Below are 18,622 nucleotides of genomic sequence, written 5' to 3' on the forward strand. Positions count from 1 at the left end.
CGAACCAGCCATTGGCGTAGTAGCATCTACATTTCAATAGATATGAAAGACATGATCTGCGGCACCTTCTCCGGGTAATTTGCGTGGCTTTTTACGAGCCCTGTAACGTCCACGTTTTCTACACCTGGCACAGATGTTACTGGGGCGAGGCCTGCAACCTGCGAGCACAACAAAACAGTACCGCAACAGCATGCGAAACCGGCAATCCCAAACGAAGACGGCTCGGCGGCACTTCAAAAAGAGGACGGTGTAACCAGTACTAGCTCCTGCGGATTTGTGAAGCGGAATGGCTCGGCAGCCAACTACTGGCCATCAATCACCACACTGCGTGGCCAGTAGGCCGGACCCCTTACCTGGAGTCTGAACTCCATCCACCTGTAAAGAAAGGCGAGCAGCCAGTCAGTTCTGCAGTAGACGTTAACCAGTCTCCCAGAAGTAACCTGTCGTGCCTGTCTCCACTGGGCCGCATTCATCGATGCCGGCAGGCCCATCAGCACCACATCGTGGACGCAGTGGAACTTCCGCTGCAGCAAGCAAACCAGAAACACGCCGTCGCGTTTTCAAGAGATGCAACAGCAACACATGAAGCGTTTGTCAACAACGAGCTGAGTCCACTCTACAAGCGCGCTGGCAAGATAATTTGGGACCAACGGCACCAATGGCTGCTACCTTCTTCCAAAGTGCTTGAAGACAGTAAAAAATGACCCTTGCCCCCATGCTGTACCCGGCAAGAGTGACAGGCCTCTGCCCCACTGCCTGCGCAATCACAAACAGGCTAACTATGCACCCATACTCCCTAAAACTAAGTCACTAAACGCGACCTCACGAGTGGCAGAAGGTAAATTATTGACTGCTGGAAAGCCAACAACTACACTGCCGACGGCAGTGGCAAAGCCTGCAGCAAAACCAAAAGCGACAACGCTTCGATAAGGCGTGGCATCTGCTCACGGCCTTGTCTGATACCGCATCTGCAAGAATGTTGCCGGCCTGCTGTGCCCTCTCCCGACAAAGCATCCAGGTGTTGTCGAGGCCTGCAGCGTATTGAATGAGTGCTATGGGCCAAAAAAGCGCAAACGTCAAGCCGCCCAGGACGGTGTACTGCAAGTAAAACTTCGAAGCGCTCACTGCAAAGTCCTGGAGGAAAAAAGAGCGGCAACAAGGCAGACACGATGCAAACACGAAATGATAGAAAGGCAGTTGCGCTCTGAAGGACAACAAGAACGAATAAAGAAACGAACAGGTGCACAGACAAGCGGACCCCTCGAAAGACACATGAACCGCGAAGATAACGAAGTGCACAAGCAGTAAAGCACCGAAAGACACTCAAGCAAGCCAGAAGAGACAGACAATCAAACATTGCACAGAAGCATATATACAAAGGAAAACACGAATATGAAGACAGTAGGCAGGGCAGAAGCGAGCTCACAAGCCCAAGTTCACAGGCAGGCAAAGTGAATGTTGAATTGGCGGCAATGCAGGGCTCACCTGTGAAACCATCTTTATGACCATTCCTCCCAGGGCCTTTAGTACGTGGGGCTCCCACTTGAGTGCATGCAGATCACACCTCGGGTTCGGGAAAGAGCAAACCTACGAGAAAGCAGCAAACACGTCAGGAGAGCGCCAGCAGCAACAGCAGCTATATCTAAGAACAGGACTAAAACTGTCGCACGAAGATACCAAAATGCAAATACAAATGAAGTAGCAGCAGAAAATGCAGTGGCATCAGCAAAACCAACCGGTCGTCGAAGCAGCGACAGCTTCAACCGTGTTCAGAAAAACGGGAACACGCAGCCTCAAAAGCAACGCCGCTATGTACCCAGGGAAGTGTAACATCGTCGTCGTCTCTAAGGTAACCACTAACGCCGATGCCGACTCTGAGAGATGAAGGACTTCTGCCATTGAGCATTAAAAATTCAAATATTTTTATGTTGGCTATGCGGCGACTGTACTTCCATCCCGTTAGGCCTAGTGGAGGACGCACCAGCAAGAGCAGCAACATGAGATGCATTCCATCAACCCTGGCTTCTATGCTAGCAACACCCGGCAGAAACAAACGTAGCAGCGCCCCTGACTGCAGAAGGTGAGCAAGGTGTTAGAATCTATTGCTACTGTGGCGCAACACCTATTAGTCTGGCATCAAGAGATCAGCAGTAGCAAAGCAACAGCCCCTACTGCCATGGCGCATTGCCGAGCAATAACGGAACCCTGAAGTACCATCAACGGCAGGAGCCCAAAGCGACAAGAGCAGCAGGGAAAATAAATATTGTTACTTACCCGCCCCACCAGCTCCAAAGATGGAGACGAGGGCTGCCATGCCCCCTGCTGATGCCAAAAATGCCGAGAGGGGGAGAGATCCCAAAGAAGCAACCGCAGCAGCAATTCCGGGGGCCGCCAGCCCCGCAGTGAGAGCAAGTAACACTCCGCCGCCAACCGCAGCGCCTGACGTGGAACAACAGGAGTAAAAATATAGATGACAGCACAGCCAGCAACGCACTAAACGGCAAAAAATGTAGATGCTGTAGGCGTGAAGTGTTGAAATACATGAAAGTAGAGCATGCACGCCGGAAATGACTCAAGCACGCGTGGCTCGTGGCTTCGAAACCAAAGCAAGGCGGGCACAAGGAGCAAGCCTTGACACAACAAGGATGTTGCTTTTGTGCATCTCTAGCTAGCCAAAAGCTCCAAAGGCACTTAGAAAGCCCAGGACGGTGGTACACGGTCTGGCAAGAAGGGATGCATAACTAACGCAGGCACGGGCTGAGTGGGCCCACCAGCTATCTTGAGGCGCCTCCACGTCTTCTGCTTAGAGCCTTCCTTTGTGTTTGCCTGGAGCATGCAAAAGCAACGAGAGGTGATTACTACAGCTTCTTATCGCTTTTGCTCGTGTTTCTTTTGTCGTGGTACTGTTACTCATGAAACTGGTGGTATAGTCTGCGCTGCCGCAGCAATAGCTCCGCACCTGGAGGATGGACAAGAGGTCAGCCGCGAGGTTCTCTTGAATGCGAATAAGCAACAAAGGATTGATGCGAAGTTCAGCCGCCAATCTGCAGGCGAAAAGAGGGCATCCACGACACACCCGTCTTCGGAATGCTGAAAGGAACACATAAGCCCATGTACCAGTGGACCAAAGGCAGCAAAAGCAGCACTAGCAGAAGAACATAAATGCAGCAACACAAGAAAGGCCCCAACAGCAGACAATTAGTACCGACGACTTCCCCTGCCATGATAGAGTGGGACAAAATGCATCTACCCTAACCTGTCCAGAAGCATTTGGATTCTGGCATCAAATGTGCCGTTGGTGACGAGGGCCGTTGTTAAATCCCTTAGAAAGACAACGCGGTAGTCAGGGGGCTCCGAGACCCACATGGAGAGCGCGGGCCCTGTTCCTCCTTCAAAAGCGTCCCTTTCATCCTCTGACGAAGAGGTCTCTAGCTGGTCACTGTGTTCGTGCCTCTGCTGCTTTTCTTCCTGTCTCCCTTTGAACTGTGGCCCCACGTGAACGGCATCAGCTTTGAGGTCATCCTCAGAAAGTTGCAGTCCCGACGACTTAATCTCTCTGTGTTCCTCTCTCGTACAACTATCGCTGCTTGAAGCCCTGCCTGAAAGAACCTTCAGCCGCTGCCTGCCTTGCTGCGATTGCTCCTCCTGAAAGCGGCGCTCCTGCTCTTTATGTGGAAGTGTGTCCTGCTGCTGCTGCTGTCCCGGTCGTACGGCCTGATAATGATGCCGTTCCTCCTCCTTTTCCTTATGTGGAAGGGGCTCATGCTGCAGGCACTCCTGCGGAGAGTCAGCGCTCTGCTTCCCCATGCAGTTCAGGGCCTCCCAATGCCCTTGCCGCTGCTGCGTCGCTGCGACGGCAGTACCTTGAAATGGAACTTCCGCAGCGTGCAAGCCTCCGTTCTTTGCTCCATCAGGCACTCCCTCTTCACGCCCAGCTCTCGCCTCCGGCTGTTTTCTGTCGTCACTCTCTCCCTGAGCAACAACTGCAGGAACTGCTTCACTTTCAACGGCTGGATGTTTGCTGCCACAACAACGGCTCTTCAGAGGCAAGTCCTTGTGGTCACCTGCAACAGACGCCCTGTTTGGCAGGTCAAGCTTTTGCTGTGCATGATCATTCCCGTGTTCATGCTTCCGTTGCTGATGCTCTTCATTCTCCCCAACAGGAAAATTACAGGGTGGCTTCAAAAGTGCGCGCAATCTGCTGTCTCTAGCATCTACAGGAACATCCCACGGGTCGCGCAGCTTCTGCTCTTGCTCCTGCAGCTCTTCCAACTTCGCAAGAGTAGTACTCCCACCAGATGCCGACGGTCTGTGCATCGCTTCCGAAGTAGCCTCATCATGCGTGGTGGTGCGGATGCTGCTGTTGCTGCTTTTTCCATCCCCAGAACTGCTGCTGCTGCTGCTGGTCGATGATTGTGGTATGTCCGTGAGCGCCTCTTCGACTGGCGAGTCGGACCGGTTGGCCTTGAGGCGCCTCTGTACGCTGCGGAAAAGCTCGTCCGTCTCTGCTTGTTTCTCAACAAAGAAGGCCTCCAATTTGTGTATTAGAGGGTCCATTGTGACAATATCGCTCGCCTGTGAAGAGCCCCGACGTCGGCAGCAAAGAAATAAACACACACACAAAGACACGGTGTGCTTTACTGTCATCTTCGACACAGTCGCCTCTACTGCTTCTGCTGATCTTGGTGGTAACTAGAGGTACAAGCAGTGCTCATCCATCCTCAACTGGCCCTCTGCTGCTAGAGCATAAGAGGTTGGCACTCACGGAAAGCAGAAGGAACAATACGCGAGGCAGCAAGCAATTCCCAGCTGCCGCTAATGCTACTGCAACGGACAGAGGAGAGGCTACAGCAGCTCACCCGAACCCCATCCTTTTGCAGTTGTTCCCTCCAAGCAATCGGTTTGCTAAGGCAGTTCGCGATGTGCGCCCCTAAGTGCAGCAAGCTTGGTGATGCCAGTGCATTTAGCAAGCCCAGTGCCCACTCCGTTATCTCGCCCCGGAAATCCTCATCGCACCTACACAAGCAGCAGCAACAGCGTGTCCCGCAGCATCGGCACTGGTCAGTAGAAACTGCGAGAGGCGCAACGCTCCCACAAAGGTGAACAGCAGCAAAACTCAACAACTAGTTGCAGACACGCTGGGGCAGGAGAACAATCCGGGAGAAAGGAGCAAGAAATGCGCAGAAAAACGAGAAAGAGTAGCACGACAGAGACAAACGACCGTTAGTTCTCGCTCCTACGCGGCCTGGCACAGCTTTGTAAGCTGCGGCTGCCCCAAGAGAACAGGATGTATCATACTCCTCAATATGGCGCAGGCAGAGACAAACAAATACCCCGAACAGAGACTCTCTCAGCGAGGCAGGAAGCGAGGACAAACGCTCCTGTGGTGGTGGCAGCAACTGTAGAGACAACAGCTGACGCTCGGCATCTTCCCGCAAAGCAGCCATCCTGAGACACGCAGACGCTGCAGCTCGCTGCGTTACTGACACCGCGAGTGCTGCCGGCACTTCTGCTGATGGTGTCGGCGGCGGATATGAAAGCATGGTGGCCGCAGCAAAGAGTAAAGCACGTTCAGACAGCCAAGCCAAGTACGGATGCTGAAGGATAAATATGAACAAATGGAAGTGGACGTTTCTAGAGGACCTGGTTTAGGTGGGCGCGAAAACAAAAACGGAAGACGAAATTGCAGAAGTGCTCACTCCTCTCGACGTTTGCTGAGGTCTGCTTCTGCCTGGAAACGAATCGAAGCCGCAATACGTTCGCACTTCTGCTCCTCAGACTCAATTTCGTGATGCTGTTCATCCGGCTGCTCGCGCTGCTGAGTTCGATGCTCATGCTGCTGCTGCTGCTCCTGTTGACGGTACTGATGGGCTTCCGCAAGCTTCTGCTGTCGGGTAGTCCTATACTGCAGATTTGCTGCTGGTGCCGTGGAAACAATCTCTTCATCCGACGTTTCCCCATGCAGATGGCCAGAACGCAGCTCCCTGAGGGCAGAGTGGTCGTCAGTAAGCACCTTCCCAGAGGCGACAGCAGCAGCAACTTGGGCATCTGCTTGCAGAGGGTGAAGCTCCGCAGGTGCTGTCGATTTTACAGCTCCGCTAATATGCACCTGCTGCTGCTGCTGTTTCCTAGCATGCGCGCGCAACTCTGCCGAAATCCTCGCCGCCTGCTCAGGGCTGAGGTCCTCCATTGTGGTCAAGCCAGCGGCAAAGAGCTCCTCTTCTGTCCGTGAGAGAGATAACTGAAAAGGTCAGCCACCGAAGCAAAGTAACCACGCAGCGCTTCTGTATTTGTTGATGATGTAAAACCACTGCGGCGACATACGCTAGCAAACAGAATACATCGTCCGCCATGCAAGCGACCGTTTCAGCACTATCGCCAGCAGGATCGATTGCTAAGTCACTACATTGAAACAACGAGCCATCTGCACTCTTGGCAACATCGACACCCGGGCCCGTGGCAGCAGGAACATAGCCAACCCAGCAAACAGAAGCCACAGTCTTTTAAACTGTCTCAAAGGGTGCAACATAGTCAAAAAGGGCTCACCTGTCTCCACCGGTCTTCTGAGTTTGTGAGTGGGTGTTGGCTGTCAGAGGAGGAGCGCGCAAAGAGGGACAGAGCACCCGCTGGCGGCTGTTTTAACCTAATTGTATCATCGAAGGTATGCTGGCGAACTAGCTCCTGCTGCTGCACGTCTCGCAGCAGAGGACACTTGGGGTCTCCTGAAAACGGAGTCAACAATGCCTGCTGCTGACGCCGGTCGCGCAGCAAGGCCTCCTTATTGCATTCCTGATCTGTCGCTGTTGCAGTTGCTGCTGCTGCTCTGGTACCTTCCGATGCAACCAGCTTCCGGCCAGGAAAATCAGCGCGAAGGCCCGCTGCGGGCTGGTCTGTTGCATAGGGGCCATGCATCTGTTGTTTCTCATCCACTGCGCGTTCCATCGCGGTCGTGCCCAGGCTGCTACGGGGGAAGAAGTGGACAGTATTTTTGCTCTCTCTGCAACGGCAACAACTCGTTGTGCCTTCTGAGATAGGCAGGGCCTGGGGTTGCTGCGGCTGTTGCTGAGCCTCCGCTATTGTTGCAGTTGCCGTTGCCGTTGTTCGCGCAGCTATTATTGGTGCTGTCCACGCTGCTTATATTTTTGCTGTGCCACATACACGGTATTTTCGTTGCTGCTGCCCTTGCACCAGCTTTATGGGCTGACATCTCAATGATGAGGCGGCACACTTTAAACAGCGGCAGCACTCGTTGGAAGCAGCATCGGCAGGAGGCGCCGAACTGCTGTACCCCTCTACATACGTTGCGCGCAAGCGTGTGGCACCGAACAAACCCAAAAGAGAGATCTTGTTGCCTTGCTGGGGCTTTAAGATACCCCCGAAGTTTGAGTTGTACTGTTCACGCGGGGCACTTGCTACAGGGGAAAGCCGGTAACAATTTTAACACACTGCCTCCAGAATATAAAGACATATCCAATGGTTTGTTTTCTATCGACCTCGTCAATAAACGACGTGTGAATGGTTCTTATGGACCAACAACAACGGGTACGCAGCAGGTACTGCGTAGAAGCAGCGGGTGGCTGCTACTGGGGGGGCCACTTCACAAAATGCCTTGTCATAGCAGCAGTATACTCACCGAGCAAAATATTTGTGGAATTGTTGAGTGCATTACAACTTTATGTATCGATGCATAGATGATATGGGGGCCGTCTTGTACCATAAAACTCAAATCTAGAGGATGCTGGTCTAGAGTACTGACCACCAGCAGGAAGCTCCAGCGGTACTGCATGCAGTTCACGCAGTGTCTTCCTGTTGCTTCTCATTAGTACAGTGTGCATTTGAAACAAAGGCATCACTAACGCGATACACGTGGTGTCCTGTTTCCCTATGGTTTGGGTCGCCGGGCAGAGTGTGCGGGTAACTGCGTGCTTTCTATAAACTTGCGGACAATAGCTACACGAGAGTGACTTTACTACATTCACACTGTATTGTTTGTGTCTAGTCGTATGTCCATGTGTGTTTCCATGGACGCATGCGGGCGAGTTTGTCCTCAACCTCTACGCGGCTCGGCTAAGGTGGCACTTGCTGATTGACACCCTGAAGACGAACAGAAAAACATCTAAATTACACAGCAGCTCAAGTGCGTTGCCTTAAACAACGAAAAAAGTACTTATGGCGCTCATGTCAGGGCATATTCGTCATCTTAGCGTAATGAGGCATGGCCTGCAGGGGTGTAGGCGCTGGCGGTCTATGCCAGCTGTAGGTTAATGCTGGCACTTGCATGTTAACAGTGGAGCAACCTGACTATTGGAAATAGTGTGTCTAGATTCACTAGTGCCTGAACTGTTCATTTGGAGCCATAAAGGATGGAACAATCCAAAGTGAGCAGGAGGCACAGAGATCCACAATGCAGCTGTCCTTTGCAAGCTAAAAGCACTTAAGTCAACCCTGATCGCCACTAGGCTCTACCCTAATTGCTCTAATGCTACGCCAGGGTACCTATCCATGCACCTAATTTGCTTTCTTACGGGAGTTAGCGGTTCATTTCAGCCACTGTTTTCACCTCTTTTATGCAGTTTATAGCATGGCGATCCTAGTTTATCCAGTATCCACAGAGTCTCCATGTCCTATGCTGCAACACTCTCAAAAAGCTGCGACATTAAACCTTCATTTCTTCTCGATTTCTCTGCGTCGGTGCATTCCTCCTATTCCGAGATATTTATTTTCGCTTGTTTTTTCCTGCTTTATCCCCTGTGTATTTTGGGGAGTGTGTGGACCTAGTTAAAAAGAGTCAAGCTAGGCATTTGTTCTACTTTGTTGTAATCTTTGAGGTGCTGTTTGTAGAACGTCATGAAGCTTGCAAATCTGCTTATCTTTCGACAGCAATACGAAATTCGAGCTAACTATAAACAGATAAATCACGCGTAAACAAAATTCTTCATTCTGACGGGAATAAAACAATGGAATGGCAGCATCGCACCATGAGTCAATTTAGTCATGCTCGACTAAATAACATTTCGCACAGTGTCTCGTAGAGTCCTGAACACAGACGGCGTCATTTTCCCAGACAAAGGTGAACTTTGGTAGCTCTGTGCAGCTTTCTAGCAGTCGATATACAACAAGAGACTATGAAACACTAATACGAGAAAAGGTGACCTGCCTACTTCAGATTTTAGATACGTCTCCAAGGTGCACGGTCACTTGGAGGGATGCTCGAGGAGGGAAGATACAGGTAAAAGAGGGTCGTAAAAAGTAATTTTGTTATTCTGTTCAAGCTGCGTAATAATAGCGTAGAGATAAAGGGACTTTTCCACTCCATTTTTGGTCACGCTTGCTGTATATCGACTCCTAGAAAACAGTACAAAGTTTCCAATGTTTACATTTTTCTGGAAAAAATGACGCTTTTTGCGCCCACGATTCTACGAGACACTGAACGAAATGTTATTTAATTGAGCATGACTAAATTGACTCGTGCAATGCTGCCATTTCATCGCTTTATTCCCTTCAGTATGATGAAACTTTGTCCGTGCGCGATTTCACCGTCTCCAATTAGCTCGAATTCCGCGCTTAATGCATTCGGCCAACATTTTGTCGTTGCTGTATTGCAGCAAAGAGTACGTGCCTGAATTTCCTGCCAGGTGAATAAAAAAGCGGTAAGGCTGTTTCTTGCCAGCTTTGCTCAGTGTTGACGGAGTCGTATGCAGAGTACTGTGCCAATCTCTAGCGGCTTGCGTTGGTTGGGCGCTGTCTTGAAGACTTTCTGGCTCGCTATCTGTGCACAAATGCAGGTTGATAGAGTCCAAAAGGATGCTTGCTCAGAATAGCTTATATAATTCTTTATCTATGGGTATCGATTGCACGGTGCTACCAGAACCAGCTATGTTTCTACAAAAGTACCAAATGAAGCCAGAAAAAACAGAAAAAAGATTTAAAGCACTTCACGTGCATGCACAATATGCAGGAGTACAAGCAATGCATTCATACAATCCACAAAAATTCGTACGCTGCTGCTAGTTGACTTCCCCAAGACTAGCTCTGGTATATGCTTCAAGATTCATAAAAGCATATGGCTTTCCCGAGCGCAAAACAGTACTTGGCACAATTCACATCTAACGAGCTTAGCTTCTGAGTTCAGCACTTGTCTGAAAGTCTCTCAAGTTGCATTTTGTTTCGTGCTTCAGAGATTTTGGGCATGTCAGGAGTGCCCTGTGCAGATTCCCTTGCTTCAGCACTTATATTGGGAATTTCAGCTCTGCAGTCAGCCGTTGAAGGGATGCGTACACTTAGCGTTTGTGCCACTCCCCGCGGAGACTATTGGTGCGGCCGCGTGGTCCTCCCCGGTGGAGTCCCTGGACTTCCCTGAATATGGTTTCCTGTTGTTCTGCATAGTGGTGTGCTAATTTCCATGCGCGTGCCTGTTGTGTGAGAATATCCAGTGCTGGCTATCCGGGAGTTCCTTTCACCTGTTAGCTACGGCAGTGCGTACCTTGCTTCCAATGCACACGCTTTGAAGAGATCCCAGAGTGTTTACTACTCCGAGCTGTTGTATATTAGCGAGGGGTGGGGGACAACGCCAACGTTGCGAAACGAGCCTCACTTGCGGTGTGCACGTCCCAGATTGCCTCCTGCATTGCTTTCCATAGCTGACCTCCCTGTAAGTGCTCCTAAAATTATTGAAATGCAGTGTAGACACTTAGTGAAAACAAACGTTTAATCAATGAGGACCAGTACTTCTAAAATGGACCGAAAAGGAACAGGGCTTGGTCCTCACCGCCTCAACCTCCGGCGTGCACAGATTCTCCTCCAAGTGAAAGGCCGGTGCCATTTCTAACGCCTGGGCCTCTCTTAAGAGGTCGCAGGTGTTAGCTAGCCTGGGAACTGTGTTCTCCTTACACACACTGCAGCTAACTTGTACACTGCGGTTAATTTGCACTATAAGTCCTGAGCAAGTTTAATTGATTTCTTCTCACTTCCCAGGACCATGATAGTGTTTTGTTGTGCTGCGCCGCACTCCAAGGGGGCTAGCTACAAGAAAATAGTTAAAAACCAATTCGATGTTTCATGAGGGCATGCGGAGGACACTATGATGCCTGAATACTCTGTTGTAAGCTCAGTAGCCCCGTAAGAGAGTTAGGTCGTGTTCAAAGCTGGAAAGCCAAGAAAAGGAAGGGCCAGTAATGCAGGAATACAGGCCTTTGGGAAGACTTCAAGAATGTCTGTTTGATTGAGTAGCAGTAGGCAGGCATGGCATAAAAAACACCAGTTCCAGAATGCTGGAGGCGTTCTTCATATGTAGGTCTGGTGACCGCAGTTCTGACCACTATGCATGTCGACTAGAGATATCGGAGTGCAATCAGCATCAACATAGAAGTGCGCACAGTGACTCAGAAGGCTGGCAGGGCCAAGACATTCCGAAATCCCTCAGCATTTGTAACGCCTAAGCCCTCGTAGTCCCGTCATCTAAGGCACTGTGAACTGTTCGGGTGTCATTCCCCTAGATTCCGAGTGTCTGCGCTCAGCATCAACTGTTTCTGCGTCTCCGGGAAAGTACTTCCACTCATTCCTCGTATGTCTTTGTCTGTGCTGAGTCTACCAGTGCCCAGGGCGTCATGAGGACGTTAACTGTGTCCTAATGTCGCAGCATCAGCAAAGCACCCATGTCCCACGGACCGGTGCTGCTGCTACTGATGTCTAACTGCACGGAGACCTTAACTAAACTAAAAACATCACAACAACCACAGCACCACACGAAATCAGCTGCTCACAAAACAAAAATTGCAACGTCAGCAACAGAGACAGCAACAGCAGCTACTGCCGCAGCAGCAGAAACACCAAACCAGGAACAAATGTCGCTGCCACAGGATACGCGGCAGGCAGTGGAAATGTACCTTCGAAATACATTTCTTATTTTCGTAATTTCTCTTTGGAGACACTCGGGGAATTTTGTTCAGTGTTGGCTATAGCTTTACACAGGAAATAAAAAAGGTCGCACGGGCCCGCACCCAGAACGGGCCCACAGGGCCTGCCTAGCTTGTGGGCCGCGCTACTTGCAGCTCGGGCGAGTTAGTCCACACATGGACTAAAAAGACATTAATTATTTGGTGAGTAACTTGTGCCAGTACAACCAAAACTCTATTTGAATGCTATAACTTCAGAAATTAGGTCAAGCAGACGGGTTAACATCAACTCGCAGAAACGCCACAGTATTTCCCCTCTGCGAAGTTGTCGAACACACTGGCTTGCACAAGGCTCACAAGACAAAATAGCGTATTTAGACACCTATGAACCATAGATGATAAATGAATAGAACTCCTTCTTTATTAAGATGGCAGGTTTACGCATCGGCTGCAACCCGCTACCTTCGCGTGATGTGCGGTTGGTGGGGCAGACCAACTGTCTGGGGCGCACACGACGCCAAGGTGCAACTCACAAGGATGATTCTGCATAAACGCGTGTCCGCGAACAGTTACTGCATACTAGAAGTTTCTACGTTCAAGTTCTTGTAGAAGGTCTGCCGCATCGTCCAAAACACAATGGCCGCAACTTCGCAACAGGGCTTTCGGGCCGGTCAACGCACAGGAGGCCTCGCTCGGTTAGGGCAGCTCCTGCTCCTAGCTGGGTTAGCGTTTGTCTCAGTAACTGTCTGTGGTTCAGAGGATGAGCATGCTGTAGCTCCGCTCGAGCTCCAGGCGGAGGTCTTAGTAACTGCCCCGGCAGTTCAGCAGGATGCTGCAGTGCCTAGCCCTGATGTCGAAGAAGCAGAACACGAAGCTCCAGACTCACCAGAGGCTGACCCCTTGCAGTCTTTGGAGTCTCCAGCGGAGCAAGAGCCACTACGGCGGCAGTCGACGGCCCGGCTTTACGACCGTTCCCACGAGGCGTCGACTACAGTGCGAGTCTCCGCAGGCTTCACTGGATCGAAAAGGCATGTCTCGTTCAAGCGCAATGCTGACGAGGGATTGGCCAGGAGGAGGAGCCGTCGTAGATTGATCGCGCTGGCAATTCTCCTGTCTATCGGGCTGTTCGTCCTAATAAGGAAAGTACGTGGAATTTACTGAACTGAGTTTGATCATGAATATGATCAGTGTGTGTATATGGAGGAGACGTTTTACCTAAATGCAGTACGGATGACACGCTCAGTGTTGAGTCATTATGAAGGAAGTGTATCGCATCCGTCTCACTAGTATGTGACGCCGACGTTGAAGCGGGGGAACCAATGCTTACTACGGAGACTGGGAAGCTCGCGGCTTCATGTGCTCACTAGGGTGAGTGCCTGAAGCAGCCATCACTCTCGAGGTAGCGGACAATGTGCGCGATAATCCTAGGCGTTTGTCTTATGAATACCATGTTTCACGGGGTCTTGACACTCCCGACCGTGGTGTCTCCTGACAGTTAGCCCTGAGAAGATAACGGGTGCTGTTGAAACGAGACCGGCGTGAGTGATTCTGGTCTTTGGCAGGATAGACACTAGGTCACACATCTTTTGCATACCTAACGGGGCACTGCGGAGCAGATGCAGATGCGCAAAACTACGGAGCGATTGATGCCGCTAAAGAGGGTGAGCTTGCCAGGCGGACGATCTGAGTTGCCACTGGTGTTATTTCATGGACGTTGGGGTCTGGGAATTGCATCGGAAAAGGGGTCTACATGCTAGCACTTAGACGATGTTTTGCAGTGTTTCGCCCTCCTGAGGCAGCCTCCAGTTGTATTTCGTTTCAAAACACAGCAGGTGCGTTTGGAGGAGAGCTGGGCAAGCATGCATATGACCTCATTAGGAATAAGGCTAGCCACCTTCTTAATGATCGATTACTGCAAACAAATGTTTCGCACGGAGGACGCAAGTTAGTTGGGCCAACGAGTGAGGTTGCCTGCCTCAAAAGCACGGAGTGATATCGTGGCTTTTTTTGTGCACAACGACCTGAATGTGGGTGTTTAGAATACACGCGCGATTGCGATCAGCATATCGTAATATTGAAAAAATGGTGCGCAGCTCTTCACAAATTGTAGCAATGTACAGAGGACTTTCTTAGTTGCTGTATGCGAAGGCCTAAATGTGCACAGAGGAATTCGTACCTTTGGCATTGCGTCAGCCGTAATGTTGGTCGTAGTGTCCTATGGCACTACTAGGTGAATGTTTGACTGTTGGTGAGTGTGAAGAACGTGCACTGCTTTTACTCGACCGAGAGTGTCTGGAATATTCACGACTTAGCCTTGCTTTCATAGGTACTAGCGTTAGATTTGGTTCATTGCTTCTCAATTGATGGGCGCGATCGTGCAGTTTTTTTCTCCCAAAGAGCGTGCGTTTGCTGTTGTTGTCCTTGTGCCTTCAAGTGGCGTGACTTGGGTGTGCTAAGAAAACTGATGGCTGGAGTAAATTTTGGCGATTTGCGATGCACCAACGCATTCCAGGTGCAGATGGTAAGCCTGTGAGGCCAAATTTGGTCAGGGGTGATCTAAACGTGCTTCTTTGGAATCGCAGCTTTATCCGGTACGTGCAATTCTGATGGGTCACACTTGATGCGCTGTTCAATTGGACTTGTCTTTCTTGGATAGTTTTTGCCTCGGCATCGAAACTGCACTATTATCTACGTGACACGTTCAAATTCAGCATCTTGCATAGCGATATTCAAATGCCGAAGAGCGGATCAGAACGGCTTCCAAGCCAAGCGCATAGTGTCTATATATCTCCAGCTCTTGGAGGTGTCCCCAAGAGCTAAAATCTTAGATGGCACATATCTCGCAAGCAGTAGTAGTACTTGTCTGGATTCATGTCCAGGTACTGCAGTTTGGAAATGTAGTTTTGGTATGGCAATTTGCCGCCGAATGCTGTATTATTTCGTCCGTGTGTAGACAGTATGCTGTCCCGGATTTTTCCTTGCGTCATTCTCTAGCGCGAATTCTCCTTTTTACAGCGTTCCAGGGCTATTTAACCCCTCATATTTCAGTATGTAGCAATTACGCGCGTTGTGATCAACTTTTTTGCGCCGTAAATGCGGCTTTAGGCCTCTGCCGTTGTTGTTGAATGCTAGTTTGGGAATGCATTTGGGAAAGCGTTCGTAGCAGTGGTGGTCAGGTTACATGCTTTGGGTGCAATAATATGGCCATACTGCACTCTACTGCCTTTTTGCCCTTTGAATGTAACTGTTGCGTAATCTTGCTCATCTGTCAGTGTACGGTTGACTCTATCGGTTTGAAAAGAGTGAAATGGCGTGAGTTTGCTACAATGCAGATTGTCAGTTTAGTCATAGATTGCTTGGGCCCGGTATAGTCCGTTCAAATGGCAGACCTGCTTTCGAAAAGTGCTGCAGCTTTGTGACGACTACACTTCCTGTTCTTGTTTTGTGCTTCTGACAGAGTAGCAGCCGTTGATTCGACCACCATGAAGTTTGACGCTGCACGAGAAAGTGTTCGCTGCTCTTCGTGTTTCGATCTCGTGCAATGCAGTCAGTAGGTTTCCAGTTCAGAGCTATGTCTTAGAATATGCATCCACTGCGTTGATAATTTTTGGTAGATGGTTGCATCGAGTGCGTTGCTGGTTTTTGGTAGGTGCTGGGCTCTTAGATTGAAGGTGATCAGCGTTTTGCTGTAGCCTATTCTTGCAGCTTCCTGTGTTGCAATTTTCTAGATGCCAAAGGCTGCACCGCAGTTTCCTGCATTTCAGGGATGAAAGTACTCAGTATATCAGTGCTGCTGGCCGTGCTAAAGATGAACAGGTTTCATGTGGCAGATGTTTTAGTTCTTCCCTCATACTCAACGTGTCTGTTGCATAGGAAGTATGTCTCTCGTGCATAGCGTCTGCCCTGTGTAGAACTGGGTTATCTTGGTATTTGCCATTGTCCTGCAATATTTTTGCGCACTTTATGGTAATTGAGCCTTGTCAAGCCGCCAATTCGCTAGCTGGATCACAGGCAGGACTGCTGCACAGCATATCGACTCAAAACTGTGTGCAAAGCATGCAGTTAGTTGCTACGGATGACGTTGCCTGTGGCAGCCGTTAAGCGCTTTGCTTTGTCCTGACGTGCTCGGGAGTGTCCAGAAGTGTTTTGAATTGTTCTGTTGCGACTTAGCTGGTTAGTCTGATTACGTCTAACGCATGAGATCTGCTATTGGCGAGATCGAATCTGGCGGAAAGCCCCAGATTGAGTGAATCTGCTAGCTGATGAAAGTATGTGTGAAGGGTCGATTTTTTTCCGGACGTTTAGTGCGTGCTACTTAGTTGGGCTTTTTAAAGCCTCAGCTGCAACTGCCTGTCAGTATATCCAACGAAGGATGCTATTTCCGTTTTCTATTGTACGCAGGAAGTCCGTCCAATAGAACAGCCCAAGCTGCAGTACTCCTGGGCAGCAGTGTACACTCGGTAAAGCTGTATGACACTTTGAAAGCCTCAGTCTAGACTTTTCGTCGGCATGTGCATTGCTAGTCCTGCAAGTGCTTCCGGCCTATAGCTTCGCTAAACGCACACTGCAATGGGGAATCGTGCTTGCTTTTTGTGATCTGCTTTTCGTGCGACTGCTAGCCCGGTCTTGATGCGCCGGAGCTTGAATGCCATGTACAGAAAGTAATTCCGACGTGCTGGATTAAAGCGAAAGAGAACTTTGCACCTGTGAGAATATATCGATGCAGTCGTTATATACCCCTGCTTTGTGTGCATCGCGACAATGGGACAACATCGGAAAAGGTGATGATGTTGGAATCTGGCTGGTCTCGTCTTATGGTTCATGTAGTCGCCTTCAGAGGTTGGGTGTGAGGGTCTAGACGTTATGCTTGGATGAAGCGCAGAGAGTGCGTGCCTTATCAGTTGAGTTGGGGAATTACAAATTTCGTGGAGCTGATGTTCATGTCAAAAATATGTCGATATTTTTCGTTGTCCGTTTCTTTGAGGCGTCGTCGGCATAGAACGTGCGTTTGTATATAAGGTGCAATGCTGTGGAAATGTGTGCCTTTAGGTGTTCATGGCAGCTTGGGAGGCGTGGTGACTCGTGGGCCGCTGGAGTCATGAGCCATAGACGGCGATGTTGGTGAGATATCTATCAAACTTGTGGAACTTAAAATATGATGACAGGAGTTTCAGCCGCGCACAGGCAGTGAGTTTGGAAGCAGAATTTCTAAGCATCAACACTTGGGGGCACCTGTATGTGACTCTTGCGTTATTGAGTTGCCACGGAAATGCTTTAGGCTCACTACAGCAACGAACATACGTCTACCAAAGATGAAATTGATATGTTTCCGAAGCAAGGTTGATATCAGGCTGCATTATTTGGTGATTTCTAAGGACGTACGTCCCGGCACGCCGCGCGTTTTCTCACCACAAGAAGAAAATGTTATATTGCTGCAAAACAGCCGGGTCATTCATCCTTTCATGCAGCTTGGGTATGCGGGTGACGCGCTAAAAGCCACTGGAGCCTCGCACGTTGTTATTGCAAAGATTACCTTATCACGTGGGTCTGCCGTTTTCAAATAATGCAATCTACCTGCACATGTAGCTTGTGAGTTGAAAGGAACGTAGTTCTTCACGGCGAGTTTGGCGCAGCTGGTAGGGATATCCTACGAAGTGTATCGCATATATCTGGAAGTTGCCGACCAGCTCTTCATACCCCAGCACACAAGTTTAAAATTATCTTTTAGGAGATGATGACGCCGGCTGGCATTGCCGCATTGTCAGTGATGAAATAAGAGAGTGCGTCGGTCGACACCTGCCACATGCTTTAGGCATCGAAATCTTTTTGAGGAATTCGATTGTGCCCATAAGGCTTTAGCAGGGTGCACCGTGACAGTCTATGGAAAGTGTTAGTTGCTTCTTTCGAGGAACAGTGCAACGCCCAGGAACCTGCTCCCTAGCCATTTGAGATGAGAAAATTTGTGGAATACGCATTCACGATGTTTATATCTCCCCCAGCGGGTCACCGAGGGCGGATTGTATACCACAGGCGGTGAGATTTAGTCTCAATCCGTGGCAAATTCGCGTAGCACTGCAAGCGGAAAGAAAGTGAGAAGTGAATTACATGTCCGGGAAGTGGTTCGAAGTGCATTGTGCTTTGTTGGCGCTGCTTCTTCCAACGGACCAGCTGGTGCGTTTCGGGAGACGCATAACGACTATTGCAGGTGATGCTTTCAGCCATTGTGTAATTCGCTGCTCTTGGAAGAGGTGGTTCTGGAGTGAACTGCATTTCAAAAGCTACAACATGAACAGGTAGAGCAGAACAATAGGCGTTTCGTGGCAAAAAATGCATCATATGCATTGTCAGGCGGTGCGTTACGCCACCTGATATAAACGTGCACAGCTTTTTTGACACGTACTGTATGCCATAAATAGCCGGAAGCACTTTGCTTCACCGCTCATCGGTTTTGATTACATTTTGTCTTATTGTAATGAGTCGAGAATCCATGCCGCTGATCATTTGGCCTTCTGGCCGCGCTTCCAGAACGTGCGTTTAGTCTCGTTAGAGTGCTTTCTCTTCATGAGCAGGCTACTCATCGGGCTAGAGAAAACGTCCAACCAGAACAATTTGCAAAAATATCCCCCGTTGTATTCTGGCGTTACATTGTGCGAGCATGCGGTCCGTTGATGCGCCCATTGTTGAAGGCCGTATGTTTACACTGCACCGACAGAACGCCCAACTCGGTT

At 49.8% G+C, this 18,622-nt stretch overlaps 2 protein-coding genes across 2 annotated transcripts; one reads left to right on the forward strand and one right to left on the reverse strand.

Moving 5' to 3' along the window:
• Nucleotides 1–26: 26 nt before the first annotated feature.
• ETH_00000055 (uncharacterized protein) lies at nucleotides 27–6,942 on the reverse strand (the record flags this gene model as incomplete). Its single annotated transcript, XM_013377770.1, has 14 exons — nucleotides 27–158; nucleotides 354–524; nucleotides 670–756; nucleotides 949–1,134; nucleotides 1,486–1,587; nucleotides 1,817–1,965; nucleotides 2,275–2,439; nucleotides 2,772–2,826; nucleotides 2,960–3,044; nucleotides 3,257–4,575; nucleotides 4,860–5,016; nucleotides 5,299–5,448; nucleotides 5,700–6,241; nucleotides 6,547–6,942. The coding sequence occupies 14 exons, from the start codon at nucleotides 6,940–6,942 to the stop codon at nucleotides 27–29; spliced, it is 3,696 nt and encodes a 1,231-aa protein (XP_013233224.1).
• A 5,588-nt stretch (nucleotides 6,943–12,530) lies between these two features.
• ETH_00000060 (uncharacterized protein) lies at nucleotides 12,531–13,055 on the forward strand (the record flags this gene model as incomplete). The annotated part of the gene is made up of 1 exon (XM_013377771.1): nucleotides 12,531–13,055. One exon carries the CDS (start codon nucleotides 12,531–12,533, stop codon nucleotides 13,053–13,055), a length of 525 nt encoding a protein of 174 aa, XP_013233225.1.
• Nucleotides 13,056–18,622: the final 5,567 nt, after the last annotated feature.

This window comes from Eimeria tenella, genomic scaffold, assembly GCF_000499545.2.
Source record: "Eimeria tenella Houghton genomic scaffold, Eth_scaff62, whole genome shotgun sequence".
Lineage (NCBI taxonomy): Eukaryota > Apicomplexa > Conoidasida > Eucoccidiorida > Eimeriidae > Eimeria > Eimeria tenella.